The 15,717-nt window shown below is 41.6% G+C and overlaps 1 protein-coding gene across 5 annotated transcripts in view; it reads right to left on the reverse strand.

Moving 5' to 3' along the window:
- The window catches only part of Ptpn22 (protein tyrosine phosphatase non-receptor type 22), a 57,391-nt gene extending 41,935 nt beyond the window's left edge, over window positions 1-15,456 (reverse strand). The window contains exons 1-2 of one of the 5 annotated variants that reach the window (XM_052179586.1): window positions 15,440-15,456; window positions 12,709-12,811 (exon numbers count right to left, since the gene is read on the reverse strand). In XM_052179586.1, coding sequence (XP_052035546.1) covers window positions 12,709-12,795 — 87 coding nt within the window. In that variant the 5' untranslated portion in view covers window positions 12,796-12,811; window positions 15,440-15,456. Of the gene's footprint in view, window positions 1-12,708; window positions 12,953-13,398; window positions 13,415-15,439 lie in introns of those variants that run through there. The other 4 variants (XM_052179587.1, XR_007977441.1, XM_052179588.1 and 1 more) reach the window with 4 other exon arrangements.
- Window positions 15,457-15,717: the final 261 nt, after the last annotated feature.

Here is a 15,717-nt window from a genome sequence, read left to right on the forward strand (position 1 = left end):
ACATCTCAAGTTTCTATACTAAGATTTCAGTTCCAAATTACCAACCAGGTCCTAGATATTTTCATTTCAATATCTTCTTGCAGCCTCGCACTTGGCACATCTGAGACTAAAAGCATAGTTATCCCACGTGTAAATGACAGTGGAACTATCTTTATTCTGGGCAACCCCACTCTGGCAAAAAGGCACCCTAGGTCCCTCCCTTCCCATAATTCCCACCTCAGATACATTGAGCAAGTTCAGGTGCTTCTTCCCGTGCACGTCCAGGGTCTTGCATCAGCTTTCTTTCTTGCTACAGCTGGGACATGGTGTGTCCTCCTCTAAAAGACTCCTGTGTTAAAATCTTGCTTGCCAGCTGATCGGCTTTGAGGAAGTGATTAGCTAGATCTGAAGGCTCTGATGTAACAGTGGATTAAGCCCTTGATGGGTTCTGAATATGGTTGTATTATTGAACACAGGATCCTAACTTAAGGAAATAAGCTACAGTGACATACCCCGGAAAGATATACCTTTCTGTTTCTATCCCCTTTCTGATGTCTACGTCTCTTTGTCTCTGGGGATCCACGAGGTAAGCAGCTCTGTGCCCTCACTGTTAGGATGCTCTGCCTCTCCACAGGCTACAGCAATGGGGCCAAGCCACTATGGAGTGGAACTGTGAGTCAAAACGACTCTTTCCTCCTTCAAATCTATGATGTGTCATCAAAGGGATAGAAAACCCTAAACACATTAAGCTTAGTTTAGATTCTTTCCCTTCAAGCTTCATCTCCTGTGATTTCTCCTCATCTTCACACCATTCTTCCTTCATTCAAATTTATTTGGTATAATTATGTCAATTAATTCAATTTATGCTGTGTTAAACTTTCCAATGCTGCTTAAAGTGACTTCAATAAAATCATTTGGAAAATAAGTCCCAAACTCTGCAGGTAAGGGTTTCCTGAGCTAGAATCAAGTTCACTTTTCCAAATTTCCCAGTGCTTTCCAACTAAGTCTCTAAAGATGACTTCTAGATTCTTTGAAGCTCTCACAAACTGGTGTCATCATGGGTAGTATGACATCTTCGAAACTAGGGTGTTCCTCTGGCCGTTCATGAGTGTTGCACATCCTTGGCACTGCTTTTCCATCTCACAGCCATGGCTATGATCTACTTTTGACCCACAGAGTGAGTAAATAAGAAGGTACCTCTCAAGTGAGAGCAATAACGACCAAAAATCAAGAGGGTTGCTATTACTGTTGCTTAACAGCTTATAAACTTCATACAGTACTTATACATCAGTAATGAGGACATACCATTTTGTGCAGGAGTTTGCTTGAGGAGACTTATTAAGTGATTTTAAAATGAATGAGAAAAGGAGAACTCAAAGATATGATAGGTGTATCCCAGCCCTCTGGAGGAGGCAGAAGCAGGAGATCTCTGTGAGTTCATGGCCAGACAGACTAGTCTATACAGAAAGTTTCAGGTCAACCACTGTTACACAGAGAGACTCTACCTATGGTAACAAAATCAATGGCACAGAAAAAAAAAAGTGCTGGTAATAAAAAATTTGGGTCCAACAAATTATCCAAATTCATCACGAGGCTTCAAAATTGGTCAGAGGGTCAGATACAGGGACTCACACTTTTAATGAAGAACTCAGAAGACAGAACATGTGTGTCTCCCTGAGTTGGAGGTCAGCTTTGTCTACATGCTCAGTTCTGGACTAGCCAGAACTACATAAAGAGACCTTTTTTTTTTTTTAAAGAATGGCTCAGGGAATTTGGTAACTACATCAGTCTTCAATGGGGAGAAAATGGAGATCTAAAAATTTAAAACACCACTATTAAATATATAGTACTTGATAAAACTAATATTTTCCAAATAAAGTAACATTAAGTTACTATAACCACCCAGTATATCAGAATGTAAACTCTTTCTAGTCAAGGATTTGAAATAGAGCAGCAGTCTGTGCTTGCTTCTTTGCAGCTCCACAAGTACCAGCATGTATTTCTCCAGTAACTATATTTTTATTTCTAGGTTTGGTCAGACACAGGAAACCTGCTGGATACAGACCAGGAACATAGGAAGTTCTTGAATCCTGGTTGTGCATCATGGTTTGAATTCCTATGATTTCAGAGCTGGACTTGGCAGGAGATGCTAAACAGTGTATTTTTACACTAAGGTGGTGGCTATGCTAATGGACTAGCTTGGGAATTTAATTAAAAACATGACACAGACACCTGGAACACCATAAAATACTTCTGATGGGCTAGTGAGATGGATTAGCAGGTAAAACTACCTCCAGCCAAGACTGATAGCTAAACTTAGTCTCTGGGATCTACATGACTGAAGGAGGGAAGTGACCCCAAAAGTTGTCTTCTCACCTCCACACGCCTGCCTGTTCCTGCCCCCAATAAATATAATTTAAAACATTTTAGAAGCACTTTCTCCCATTTCTCATCTCTCTGCTCTTACCCTCCTCCAGAATAATCAGCTTTTATGTTGCTGTAAGAGTTATGGCTGTTGAAAAGTGTTCCCAAACAATTATTTCTAGAAGTTTCCAGAGCCCTCCTCTCAGTTATACTAACTTTATTTGCTTTCTTGCACTTTGCTCTGCTTGTGGAATGCTTCTGGATGAGAATGTTGTAGGCAAAGCCTTGAGGTTTATTGGTTTTGTTTTTTGAAAGGCGCTCTTTAGGCAAGATGCCACAGATAAAGAATATGTATGCGGGTGGTGAATGCTTGTTTGGTCTTCACTGTGACCTTCAGAATGGCTTTCTTTTTCTTTTGCTGCTCCTGGAGTCATCTGATTGATGACAGAAGAGGCTACCCGCCTCAACATGACACAGGAAATACCTACAGAACTGTTAACTTAGGAAGTGTGAAAGACTTTAATTTTTTCCCCTGACGTCTACCTGTGGTCAGACCACCTTTAAATCCTCCTTTTAAGTCTTCTTCTCTTCCTGCTAACAACGAAGCTCCCAGGCCTTAACAGAGAACATAACAGGGCAAACAACCTGATAAACTACAATGGAAACAAGGGAACTCTGAAGAAAGAGGCAAAGGGTATGGGTAAAAGTAGGGCTGCTAAAGGCTGGATTGAGGTTTGGGATAAAAGAATAGGTCAGAGGGTCAAAGCATTTCTCTCTCAGAGACATCAAGAAAAAGGATAAAAGAGCATCTGGGAGAAGAAGGTGAAGAAGCCATCAGTCTATGACCCTTGACACAGGGTAGGAAATGGGATACACTAGACTATGCTTGATCTAAGTGAGCTCCTTTTGTCTTTGGACCTGAGTCCATTTCCTTTCAAGAAATGAGAACAGAATGGAGACTTTGCTCACAGAGTCAATGAGTAAAGACTAAGTCCTATGCATGTTTTTCTCAAATACTAGTAAATTAAGTCTGTTCCTAAAGGGAACAAAGAAAGTAAAATGTAAATCACAAGACTGTAGTATCTATGGCATACAACAGGATGCTACAGTGCAAGACAGAACGAACATGCTGAACTCTTTCCACCCACAACTCCTTTCGCTTGAGAGATTTTAATGTGATTTGAGATATACAGGCATAAAAAAGGCATATAACCAAACACTGACAATCAGCTGCAAATTTAGTTTTTAAATTCATTAATAAAAAGCAGTAGTTCTTAACCTTCCTGATGCTGTGACCCTTTAATGTAGTTTAATACCTCTTGTTGTGGTGACCCCCAACCATAAAATTATTTTCATTGTTACTTTATAACTGAAACGTTGGTACTGTTATGAATCGTGACATAAATATTTATGTTTTCCAATGGTCTTAGATGACCCCTGTGAAAAGACCATTCAATCCCCAAAGAGGGCATGACCCACTGGTTGAGAACTACTGATATATATTCTTGTGATTTATTTTTTCATAAGTAGTCCCTTTTGTTTATCACTATTAAAAAATCTGAATCTTATAGTTAGGCACTTTTTAGAGAAGTCTTTATTAATGGCAAAACAATAAAGAAATTTAAAACATGACAACCATAAAATTCAGGATATAGATCACCTCTAGTTTAAGGGAAAAGGATTTTTTTCTGGTAGGCCCTAAAGGGCTGACTTATGTAGATTTTTTTTTAACTAAGTATTGCTTATATGTGTATATAAAAATAAATAGTTCCTTTAAAATATTTATACATTTTTAGTTTTTGTCTTTTAATAGTTGAAAAGTATGAGAACAATAAAGCATATTGTGTATTTTGAAAAGAAAATCTGAATTTTGAGCAGATCCTTGGACTGGTGGCTCATATCCATAGCTCGCTTAGCTTTAGCGCCTGTCTTGTCCCAGGAGCCTTTCTGAACTGGACCATAACCACAAGCTCTGAGAGTGTTCGGACTCAGGCTCCGGCAATTTCACTTTTCTAGCAAGAACACCATGAAAAAGATACAGCAAGCTTTCTTACTGTCTGAAATCACCATATTAACCACTTCTTTCAAGTAATTGTCTGTGCTTCCCAGACTGTGATTGCCGTCATCTCCTTTTGGGTCAGTCAGACCTGTTGGTGCAGAATATAGTAGGTCTTGCATATTGTTTGAAATGTTTAATAAAATTAATAAAATTAGTAAAATTTAATAAAATAAGTGGATGTTAGCCCAAAAGCTAAAAATAAACAAGTTACAATTCACAGACCACAGGAAGCTCAAGAAGGAGGAGGATTGAAGTGGGGGTGCTTTGGTTCCTCTGAGAAAAGAAACAAAATACTCACAGGAGCAATAATGGAGACAAAGTATGGAGCAGAGACTGAAGGAAAGGCCACCCAGAGACTGCCTACCTGGGGATTCATCCTATAAACAGTCACCAAACCCTGACACTATTATGGACGACAAGAAGTGCATACAGAAAGGAGCCTGTTATGGCTGTCTCCAGAAGGGCCCTGCCAGAGCCTTACATAAACAGAGGCAGATGCTAGCAGCCAACCATTGGACTGAGTGTGGGGTCCCCAGTGGAGGAGTTGGAGGGCAGAGTGGAGGAGCTGAAGGGGTTTACAGCCCCGTGGAAAGAACAACGATGTCGATGTCGGCCACCCAGACACCCCAGGACTCCCAGGGACTAAACCATCAACCAAGGGGTAGACATGGTTCCAGCCAAAAATGTGGCAGAGGAATGCCTTGTTGGGCATCAGTGGGAGGAGAGGTCCTTGGTCCTGTGAAGGCTCAAGAGATGCCCCAACAAAGGGAAATCAAGGCAGGATGGGAGGGTGGGAGTGGGTCAGGTGGAGGGGCATATACTTGGAGGCAGGGGGTGGGAGGAGGGGTTGGGAATTTTCGGGGAGGGGGGAAGCGGGAAAGGTTTTAGCATTTGAAATGTAAATGAAGATTATATTCAATAAAAAGTAAATAAAGAAAAAAATAAAACCAACACACAGCCAGGCAGTGGTGGTGCATGTCTTTAACCCCAGCACTTGGGAGTCAGAGGCAGGAGGGCCTCTGAGTCCAAGGTCAGCCTGGTCTACACAGAGAATCCCTGTCTGGAGAAATAAACAAAACAACCCAACACAAAACAGATGAAGCTAATGACCATTGGTTGTCTTGCTTTTGATTGGCATAAGCCTTTGGCATGGTCTGCCATTTTTTGGCCATACCATATGTCTCCTTCTATACTGGGTAAGATTCATACTCTAGGGGCTTGACAGGTTTTTTTTTTCCCTGAATATCCTTAGCCTGAATTTTCTAAATGCAGATTCTGAATTCTTCAGATCAGCAAGACTCACTTCAAACATGGAACCCTTGAGGCTATCAGGGATAAATTTGGGTCCTCGGGTCCTTGTGATTAGTGTTTTCCCAGTTTCCATGGCTGCATATAGCCAATGCTGTCACATATCAATAGGTCTTAGAAAATGGAGTCACTTCTTCTCGGCTCTCCCTTTTGATGCCTTTCGTGATGCTTCTGTTCTTGCCAACCACCATGGTGCTCCTCAGAAGCAAAATGAACCTTAACATTCAGAGTGAAGCAAGCACTGTCCTTCTAATGGAACGGATGTACTGGTTTATTGTTACGTTAAGAATTCAATCTTGGGGCCAGCAAGGTAGCTGAGTGGGTAAAGGCACCAACTACCAACTTTGACAACCTGAGTTTGATTCCTGGGACCTACATGGCAAAAGGAGAAAACTAACTTCTGAAAGGTTTCCTTTGATCTCCACATGCTCACAACACCCTGTATACACACACACACACACAAATTTAAAGCTTGACTGAATATTTGATACTGCAGGACATAAAGCATCTTCAGTGTTTTTAAAATTGAGCAATATTTTTATTCTATAATCAGCAGATCTCAGAAAGCCACTTCACATAAATATGTAGTATAAAATGGCAGAAGCATATTCAAAGTTATATAAAAATTTTTGGAAATTCTAATGTCAACTCAAAATTAATTTCATGAATAGTTTTAATGAATTTCAATCAGCAACTCAAACCTTCAAGCCGAGAAGAATTGACTCCATTTTCTAAGAACTATTCTAACATTCTAACTATTCTAACAAACATTCTAACATGATACACAATCCAAAGGAATAATGGTAGAAAATACTAAGTCATTATTTTCCATAATTAAACCATCACGTTTCTAAGAACACAAAACTGTGTGTGTACAATTTTTAAAAAAGTAGCCTGGGGTGGTGGCACATGCCTTCAATCCCAGCACTCCAGAGGCAGTGGCAGGTGGATCTCTGAAATTAAGGACAGCTTGGTTTACAGAGTAAGTTACAAGACAGCAAGGACTACACAGATACTCTGTCTTGAAAAAAAAAAACAAAAAAATGTACACCCAAATGAAATGTACATACAAATGAGCTGCAGTTCATTTGTTAATAGTCAAACTCAAGCAGAGGAGTTTCTGGCAGTGTTTGGTGGTGTTTAGGGCTCGCTGGCAGGCTGAGTTCAAACTGAACGTGAATGTGCTCCCACCCGAGGCCGCATGAAACACTGGGCACCAGGCAACGCTAGTATGCACTTAATTTGAATCAAATTTTGGCTGTATGTCATTCAGAATCCTATGCTTGCTAAAGTCTCTGTGACTTGGTGTGGTTATATGAGCCCCAATTTGAGAAGCTAATATATAGAGGATTTACCACTACGAAGGGGAGAATGAACCACAGTTTGGCTTTCTCTGGAGCTCTGCAAGGTTGCTTCTTGTTGCCTTGTGAATGCAGATGGTTTCCCAAGCTCTGACAAAACTAAGAAAGTGTGAGTGCAAAGGAACTGAGTCAGGAGTTTAGACCTCTCCAGCTGGTGCACAGGACGATGGACAGCAGGAATGGACAAAGAGGCTGGCTCTGAGCAGACACAGCCATCTTTAACAGGCCAGGCAAGGGTGCTCCACAGTACCGGTTAAGGGAGTGGCTGGGTAGGCAGCAGCCAAACTGCGGTAATTAAACCAAGAAATTTAAATCAGGTATGAAAAGATGAGGAAATGGCAAGGATAAGTCAAAACCATCCTGAGAGTAACTGAGGACATGGGCATAGATGGTCCCGAGCAAAAGGCCAAGGGTGGAGTCAGGGGAATCAGCTTCAGAGGTAAATAAGCCTATTCTGGTGGTGGTAGTAATAAAATACCTTAATAAATACAACATTTACTCCGATAAAGGCTCATTTGTAGACTCAAGTGACAGGCTCATCCTCATGAGCTATTTCAATTCAACAAATGTTTGAGTTCTTGCTCTGCAGGGCCTCTGTGCTCATAACCATTTGCTTAGTATCATTACTGCGAATGCATATAGAACCAATATGTTTCCTGGTGTCTGTGATGGATGAAATCTACAGAAGCTATGACAATGTCAGCACGTTCTTGCTACAGTAGCATTTGAACGCAGCCATTGGAAATGGATTTCTAATATCAGAGCTCAATGGATCCTTCCTATTAAATAAATGTCTTCATATTTACTAACTGAATATTCATGTTTTCTATAAAGACACCTCCAAGAAACAATGTTTACTTTCTTTTGCTTAAATGATATTCAACAGTTTTAGGTATTGTTTTTTAACTAAAAGAAAATTGTATAGACTTTAAAATAAAAGTTAATACATTTGACAAAAGCTCGGAATGTACAAAGAATGCCTAGGCTGTGGGTGTAGCTGAGGACCTGAGTAGTAGAATCTTTGCCTAGCAGAGGCAAGGCCCTGGATTTGGCAATCTGTACAATAAAGATAGAATCACAGCCAGACCAGGACACACAAGCCTGAGATCCAGCTGCTTGGGGAGCTGAGACAGGAGGATTGCAAAGTCAACCTGGGCAACTTAGTGATACCCTGTCTCAAAATTTAAAAAAAAGAAAGGAAATGAAGAAGGAAGGAAAGAAGGAAGGGAGGAAGGGAGGGAGGGAGGGAGGGAAGGAGGGGTAAAAGGAGGGAGGGAATGAGGGAGAAAGGGGAAGGGAGGGGAGAGGAATGGGAAGGGGAAGGGAAGGAGGGCTAGCTAGGCTAAAAGCCATAATAAAACTACATTTTGAAGCCAGTAAGGCCAAAAACCACTGTGGTGATTCAAAATGGGTGTTGCCAGCTGCGTCGGTTAGTTTTTGTCAACTTAATACAAGCTGAAGTAGTCCGGGAAGAAGATCTTAATTGAGAAAACACCTCATCAGAATGGTAGATGAAGTGTAGCCATCTGTAGACAAATCTGAAAGGCATTTTCTTGATTAATGATTGATGTGAAGGGTCCCAGTGCATTATGGGCAATGCCACTCCTGGGCAGGGACCCTGAGTATGCCATAAGAGCAAGAGAGTGAGCAGAGCCCTCCCTGGCCTGTCTCAGTCCTGCCTCGAACTCCTGGCCTGCCTTCCCTGAATGATGATTGTGACATGAAGTTTAATCTAGGTAACCCTGTCCTCCCCAAAGTGTTTTGGCCAGTGTTTTATTATAGAGGCAGCGCAGCCTAATTAGAACAGCCAGTGACCACTTGACATCTCTCAATACTTGACATCTCTATGGTCACTACAAGAATCATATCTATGGAACTTTGACAGAATTGACAGTAATGACTAGAAAAACCCTGAGCTCCAGCTACATGCAACAAAATTGATTAGCTTTTCAAATAAGACACAAGACATTTGACACAATTTCATCTGCGTATAGTTCAAAAACAGATTTTAAAACTATACTATTGTTTAGTATAATAAATAAAGCAATGCAGAAAAACCAAAATGTATTCAGATAGTGTTTTGTGGAAGTAGGGGGTCAGGGCATTATTAGGAAGAGCACTCAGGTGTTCTCTATGCAGTGTGTGTGTGTGTGTGTGGCCATGGATTCAACTCCCTAGCACCACACACTCATAGAAAAGAAAGCCACACAGTTCACAGTTGTAGAACTAAAAGTTCAAACAATACACTAGCTAGTATCACCTCTGCCTTGTTACTTGTCAATTCCTGCCTCCATTTGATCGACTGGCCTTAATGCTTTAAACTTTCAAAAAATTTAAACTATAATATACATACAATAAATGCTTTAGACACTGGCATTGATGTAATAATTAGTAATAAAGTAGGCACTGATCTATATACCCCCCACATCAAGAAATAGGATTGTTGGGCTATAGATGTAGCTCAGATGGTCCGTTGACTGCATACCATGCAGGAAGCCTTGGATTAATCTCCAGAACCCCACACAACAGACTTGGTGGTATATACCTGTATCTCCAGCACTCGGCAGGATCAGCAGTTCAAGCTTATTCTCAGCCTGGTGTACATGAGATGCTTTGATACACACACACACACACACACACACACACACACACACACACACACACGTTTTAAAAATATTAAAAAAAAAAAAAAAGAAGGGTCTGGAAAGATGGCTCAGTAGATGGCTCGCTTGCTGCTTTTGCTGAGGTCCCAGACTCTTTCTTTAAAGGAGCAGGGTGTTCTTGGTGGTGCACGCCTTTAGTTCCCTTACATAGGAGACAGAGGCAGGCAGACTTCTGAGAGTCTGTGGCCACCCTGGTGAATTCCAGGACGGCCAGAGTTGCAATAGTGAAACAATAAAAACTTAACAACAACAAAAAAAGTCAGGACTGAAAATAGAGCTAAGGAACCTTTTGGTTTTGTTTTTTGGTTTATTTGTTTGTTTGCTTTGTGGAGGGTTGTTGCACAGGAAATCGACATTGAAGTATAAATGCTGTATAATAATAGCCACTAAGGCAGTTAGCAGTGCCTTTACGTCATAGAATTCATTCTGAAATCTCATAAACATCAAGAACTTCAGGTGGACTGTGGGCGGAAGTCAAGTGGAAACCTTCCAGTTGGATGGCAGTATTTCCCTGGGCCAACAGCTCTTCTCCCAAAGCTATTTTTCTGGTGTCTCAGTTGAACCTTTAGGTGGGGCTGAAGATGAAACCCTTGTTTTTCCACTGGAGGACGTGAGTCAGTGAACAGTGAGGTTCCACTTAATCACCACCCCAAAAGAAGGTTCTTAAACATAAGAAGCTAGAAGGGCAAGGAAATGATTAATATAAAACCGGACAGTGATTTACCCTTGAGCCGGGTGGGGTGGACTGGGTAAGAAGCCAGCTGTGGAGGACAGTCTGGAATTTCTCAGACTTAGACAGTACTGTATTTTTTTATCTGGGTGGTGACTGTATTGGTGATGTTTCCTTTAAAACTATATTCACACATTTTGTGTAGTTTTCTAAATATATATTTTAGTTCACAATTACAAGCAGCTAAAAAAATACAAGCTATAAAAAAGTTCTTAGGCTGAGAAAAATATAACCAGATTTATGTAATTCAAAGAGCACTCTGGAGCCTGGCATGGTGATGTACACCTTTAATCTCAGCACTCAGGGGGGCAGTGGGTGAATCTTTGAGTTCAAGGCTAGTCTGATCTACATAGTGAGTTCCAGCCCAGCCGTGGCTATACAGTGAGACCTTGTCTAAGAAAGTTAACTAAGGTGGAGCAAGGCTAGAAAGAGAGAACAGTGAGGAGGTGGCTGCCACAGCTTGGTGACAGACTATAATGACCTCTACGAGTGGTTAAAATATTAGAGATATAGTCTGCTCTGTTTTGAAAAATACAACCAAAATAAGACAAAGCTAGCACTGCCTCTCAGCTCACGTTCCCCTCTGTATCTTGATAAATTGTCTCCAGAATGTCTCCGTAATACAGTCAAAAGGCATGCTTGTATCTAAGCAGACACATGGGCAACTCTACCCTGTGGCTAATCTACCCTGAGGACTTGTGGCAGAAAAAAAAAATTTTAATGTCACCATGACCTTATGCAAGTTGAGCTGGCTTAATATCTTAGCACAGAAGTTGGACCACTATATGCGAGCCTGATGTGCTATCTAATTATGATATCTGTTCAGGGAAAACATAATGGACGGTTTTCTCATCTAATATCTGGTGCCAGAATGCTAGCTCTGGAAGGCAAAGACATTTTGTTTACTATTGTATCTTAGCATGAAGACACAAAATTGGTACACAGTGAGTGCGCACTAAATATTACTGAATGATCCCTTTTCTGAGACATGGTCCCTCTAAGATGCCTAGGCTAGCCTTGAACTCAAGATATAACCCACTTCAGCCTTCCAAGTAACTGGGTCTCTAGGTACCTCCATAGTACCTTGTTCTCATTTAATTATTATAATTATTGATATAACCATCACAATAATCCAAAATGAGATACATAGGATATAAATTATTATCCTCATTTTTTTTAACCTAGAAAGCAAAGATTTAGGGTGATTTGGGAACATGTTAAATATTTGATAATTTGGATTTTCTTCATTTTTTTCAATTCAAAGCTGAAGAGCTAAGACTTTACATTCTTAGAGTTCTGAAATACCAATTAGAAGCATTTTAAAACACAACAGGCTGGTGTGGTAGTACATGGCTTTGATCCCAGTGAGGCAGAGGCAGGAGGATCTTTGAGTTCAAGGTCAAATCTAATCTACATAGTGAGTTCTAGGCCAGACAGCTACATAACTGATACAAACAAACAAACAAACCTAAGCAAAACCAAAAACCAAAAGCTTGCCTGGCATGCTGGATACCATGTTACCCGACGCACCTGCCAGGCACTGAGCATGGCCTGCCCAGCTGTCCTAATAGTGTCAGCTATGGCTCCCTCGAAGTGGATGACTCGTTCTGGATAGTGAAGTCCGTATGCCACCAGGATACCTTGCTCTTTATGTCCCCCACCTGTCTCCATTCCCCACTCGACCTAGCCCACTTCCCCAGACAATATAAATTAAAGAAACCCAGTTATTGTAAAAAAGGAAAATGCCTGTTCTAATTATCAACTTGTTTCAAAAGGGATAGGAGGGAAAGAGGCAAATGATAGTTTTGGTGTTTTTCAAAAACCTGTTAACCCAATGATAACCTACAGGAAGCTGAAAATAACACTTAACATGAAAAGTTACTCTTTCTTTTTGGTATCAATTAAAATTAGTAATCTGAAACATAAATCACAATGCAAATGCTTTCACCAGATGCTCAGAAAGCATGGATACTCACACATCTGTCTATACCTTCTACAGGATTGCCAAGCTCAAAAGAACAAGCAAACCCAACATTACAACCAGCATTCCTGGAGAAAACCCTGAGCACACAGATACAACAAAACCCAGAGAGGTTGTGCATGTAGGTCATCTTCCTCCCTTCCAGTCCAAGCCCCACGTTCGTGTTGTTCCTACAGCAAGTGGGTAATTGGTACAGCAAGCGGGGCCACATCAGACCGTTACTCAGTTTATCTAACTACTCTTAAGAGCATTACAGAACTCACCAGAAATTCATTGGCAAACTCCTCACTGTTAAGTTTCTTTTTCTGGGCCTCTTTCAGTAGCTGCTGCAGAATTTCTCTTTGGTCCATGCCGCAAAGCAAGAGTCTGTGAGTGGGTTAAGGGGGGGCATGTCAAATATGTGTCATGGCCAAGACACCACCAAGAAGCCACTGCTGCAGCATGCTCCAGCACAGCGTGCTGGAGGCTGTGGTTTACTGACTTCATCACAAGCCCTAGAGGAAATTAGTACAAAACTAGCTTCTGTGGTCACACAACAAAGCCATCATCTCCCTGCAGGGCCCTAGCGCCTTCCTATCTCGACAAAGAAACTTGGCTACTGTTCAAATGTAACAAACAAGAGGCTAACCAGAACACAAACTGTGGTCTGCTTAGCTGTGAGTCTGTTCCACTCTGCGAGTCTGAGACAACGCTCAGCTCTCCTTCCACTCCGGGAGGAAAGGCAGAAAGTGCAGCACTAAACTGGAGCTCAGCTTCCCACATTCTCCCAGGGAGCAGAAAGGCCTGGGTGACACCCGTGCCTTGCGGAAAAGGAGACAGACACTAGAGTTGCCTATCTTCTACCTGGACTGTCATCCCCAAAGTCTCCTGTAGATATATGATCATGGCAGACCTCTGCTCATCAGGCGAGCATTTTATTTCAGAATTTGTTAAGCTTCCATTATAAACCTCACATTTTCTTTTGGAGGAAGCAAAGTCCGCTGCTTCTGACAGGCCATCTCACCGAGGACTGGGGAAGTGCTGGCCCCCATTAAAGGTGCCTCTTCAGACCTCCAGTAGCTTTGCAAGCAGGGAGAGCAGTTCTCTACTAGGATGGGAAGCATGGGAGGCAGTTTGCACAATATCGCCAGAATGCACTGCTAGTAAACAGCGAAGGAACAAAAAGGAACTAAAGCTAAAATCTAGCTTGCTGAGAATCATACAGATTCTATCTAGGTCAGCCTGTCTGGAGAGCATTGAGCAGAGTGGTGCAGTCTGGAGTCCCAGCTACTCAGAACTGTGCCCCAGCTGCAGGGTCACTGGAGTCTGGAAATTTGAGACACCTGAGAAACAATGTGAGATCCCTCTAGCTCCTCTTTCCCCTTCCCCTCCTCTTCCCCCTCCCTCTCCCTCTCTCTCAGAAACTGAAAAGAGGAGGGGAGGAAGAATGAAAGAAAGGGAAAAGCCTGAAGAACTCATGAAGGCATTTTGACATTTTGATCCTACAGCCCCTGACTCAGAAAAGATCCCGACTGAAAGTCATCCATATCTGTGCGTCTGTGCGTTGACAAGGCAGGCTGTTCCAGAGAACACTTCCACATCTCTGTTTGCATAAATCCTCTCTTCAGTGAGTACAAATCCACCCAAGATCTAATTCAGTGTGAAAACACCCGCAAAAGAGGAAGTTCAACAAACAGTATGTTACAAAATTAGTTTCAAGCAAAAAAAAAAAAAAAAAAAACTGGGAAAGGTGTAGTTTGGACTTCCTCTATTTAAGATATTAGCAATCCTTTCTGGTTTTGCAGTATTCAAACTCCCTTCAGAAAAATCATGAATTTGAACATAAAACATTCTTCATTGAGCCTTTGGAAGGCAACTTGAAGTTAGTATTTCATATAAAGCATTTCAACTGTAGTTCTTTTGTGTGTGTGTGTGTGTGTGTGTGGTTTTTTTTTTTTTGGAGACAGGGTTTTTCTATATAGCCCTGGCTGTCCTGGAATTCACTCTGTAGACCAGGCTGGCCTCGAACTCAGAAATTCACCTGCCTCTACCTCCCAGAGTGCTGGGATTACAGGCGTGTGCCACCACCGCCCGGCTCAATTGTAGTTCTTACAAGTTAAAATGAACCATAATTCTTCAGCAATATTTCCTGAGAATAAAACAGTATCTCTGAGATGATCCTTGTCTAGAATTAAAAGGAAATTTCTTGCTACTGTAAATAATGCAATATTTGACTATGTTAAAACATGCAAGGCCTGGAGAGATGGCTCAGTGGTTAAGAGCACTGACTGTTCTTCCGAAGGTCCTGAGTTCAAATCCCAGGAACCACATGGTGGCTCACAATCATCCATAATGAGAAACAAGTAAAAAAACCTATGGGCCAGAGCAAGCAGGGCCAGAACAAGAAAGAGAAGGGAAGGGGGGGAGAAAAAAACATACAAAATAAGGGGAAACTTTATTTTTAAAGTGAATACAACATTCTTCAAAGCATAATGGTATATACCTGTAACACTAGCAAGTGGTATATACCTGTAACACTAGCACTCGGGAGGCAGAGATAGGAGAATGGCTACAAAGTCCAGGCCTGTCTGGACTATGCTGCAAAACACTATCTCAAAAGTACAATTCTTTAAAAATCCTAAGTTAACCATAAATAAAATTATATAAAAATAGGAAATTTAAGCCAGACTCAGAAAGGCAAGTATTCCATGGTTTTTTTTTTTTTCCTCAAACAGGGAATCTAGATTTAAATGTGTGTGTGTCTATGTGTGTGTGTCATAAAAATAGAAAGAGGAACATTATTATCATAATTAGTCACACATAATGGATTGCATGACATTTTCATATTGTAGCTAATGCATTCTGATCGCACACTCAACCCTTCAGCCGTGCCCTCTCTTGTCCCTCCTCACACCTAACCCCTCTCCTCTTCCCAACTCCTTCCTGCCTCCCACTTTCACATCTTTTTTAGTTTTCAACCCCAGTGAGCTTCAGTAGGGAGTATGCATAGCTTACCAGAATCTGCACACTGAAGACAATGTCTCCCGCTTCCACACCGACCATTAACTGCATAGAAATCTTCAGGCTGGGATGGGGCCCCGTGAGTCCCTTACCCTCCGTGACAGAGTGTCAGCATACGCAAGTGTGTGTAGATCCTGTGCAAGTGACACAGCTTCCATGAGCTCAAGATAGCAACACCCAAGTCCCACTTGGAGATTAGCATTCCCCAACCACCTTCACCTGGCTTTACACTCTGCCCTTTCTCTGGGGGTGCTCCCAAGTTTTGGGGTGCG

Source organism: Apodemus sylvaticus, chromosome 4 (genome assembly GCF_947179515.1).
Source record: "Apodemus sylvaticus chromosome 4, mApoSyl1.1, whole genome shotgun sequence".
NCBI classification, from domain to species: Eukaryota; Metazoa; Chordata; class Mammalia; order Rodentia; family Muridae; genus Apodemus; species Apodemus sylvaticus.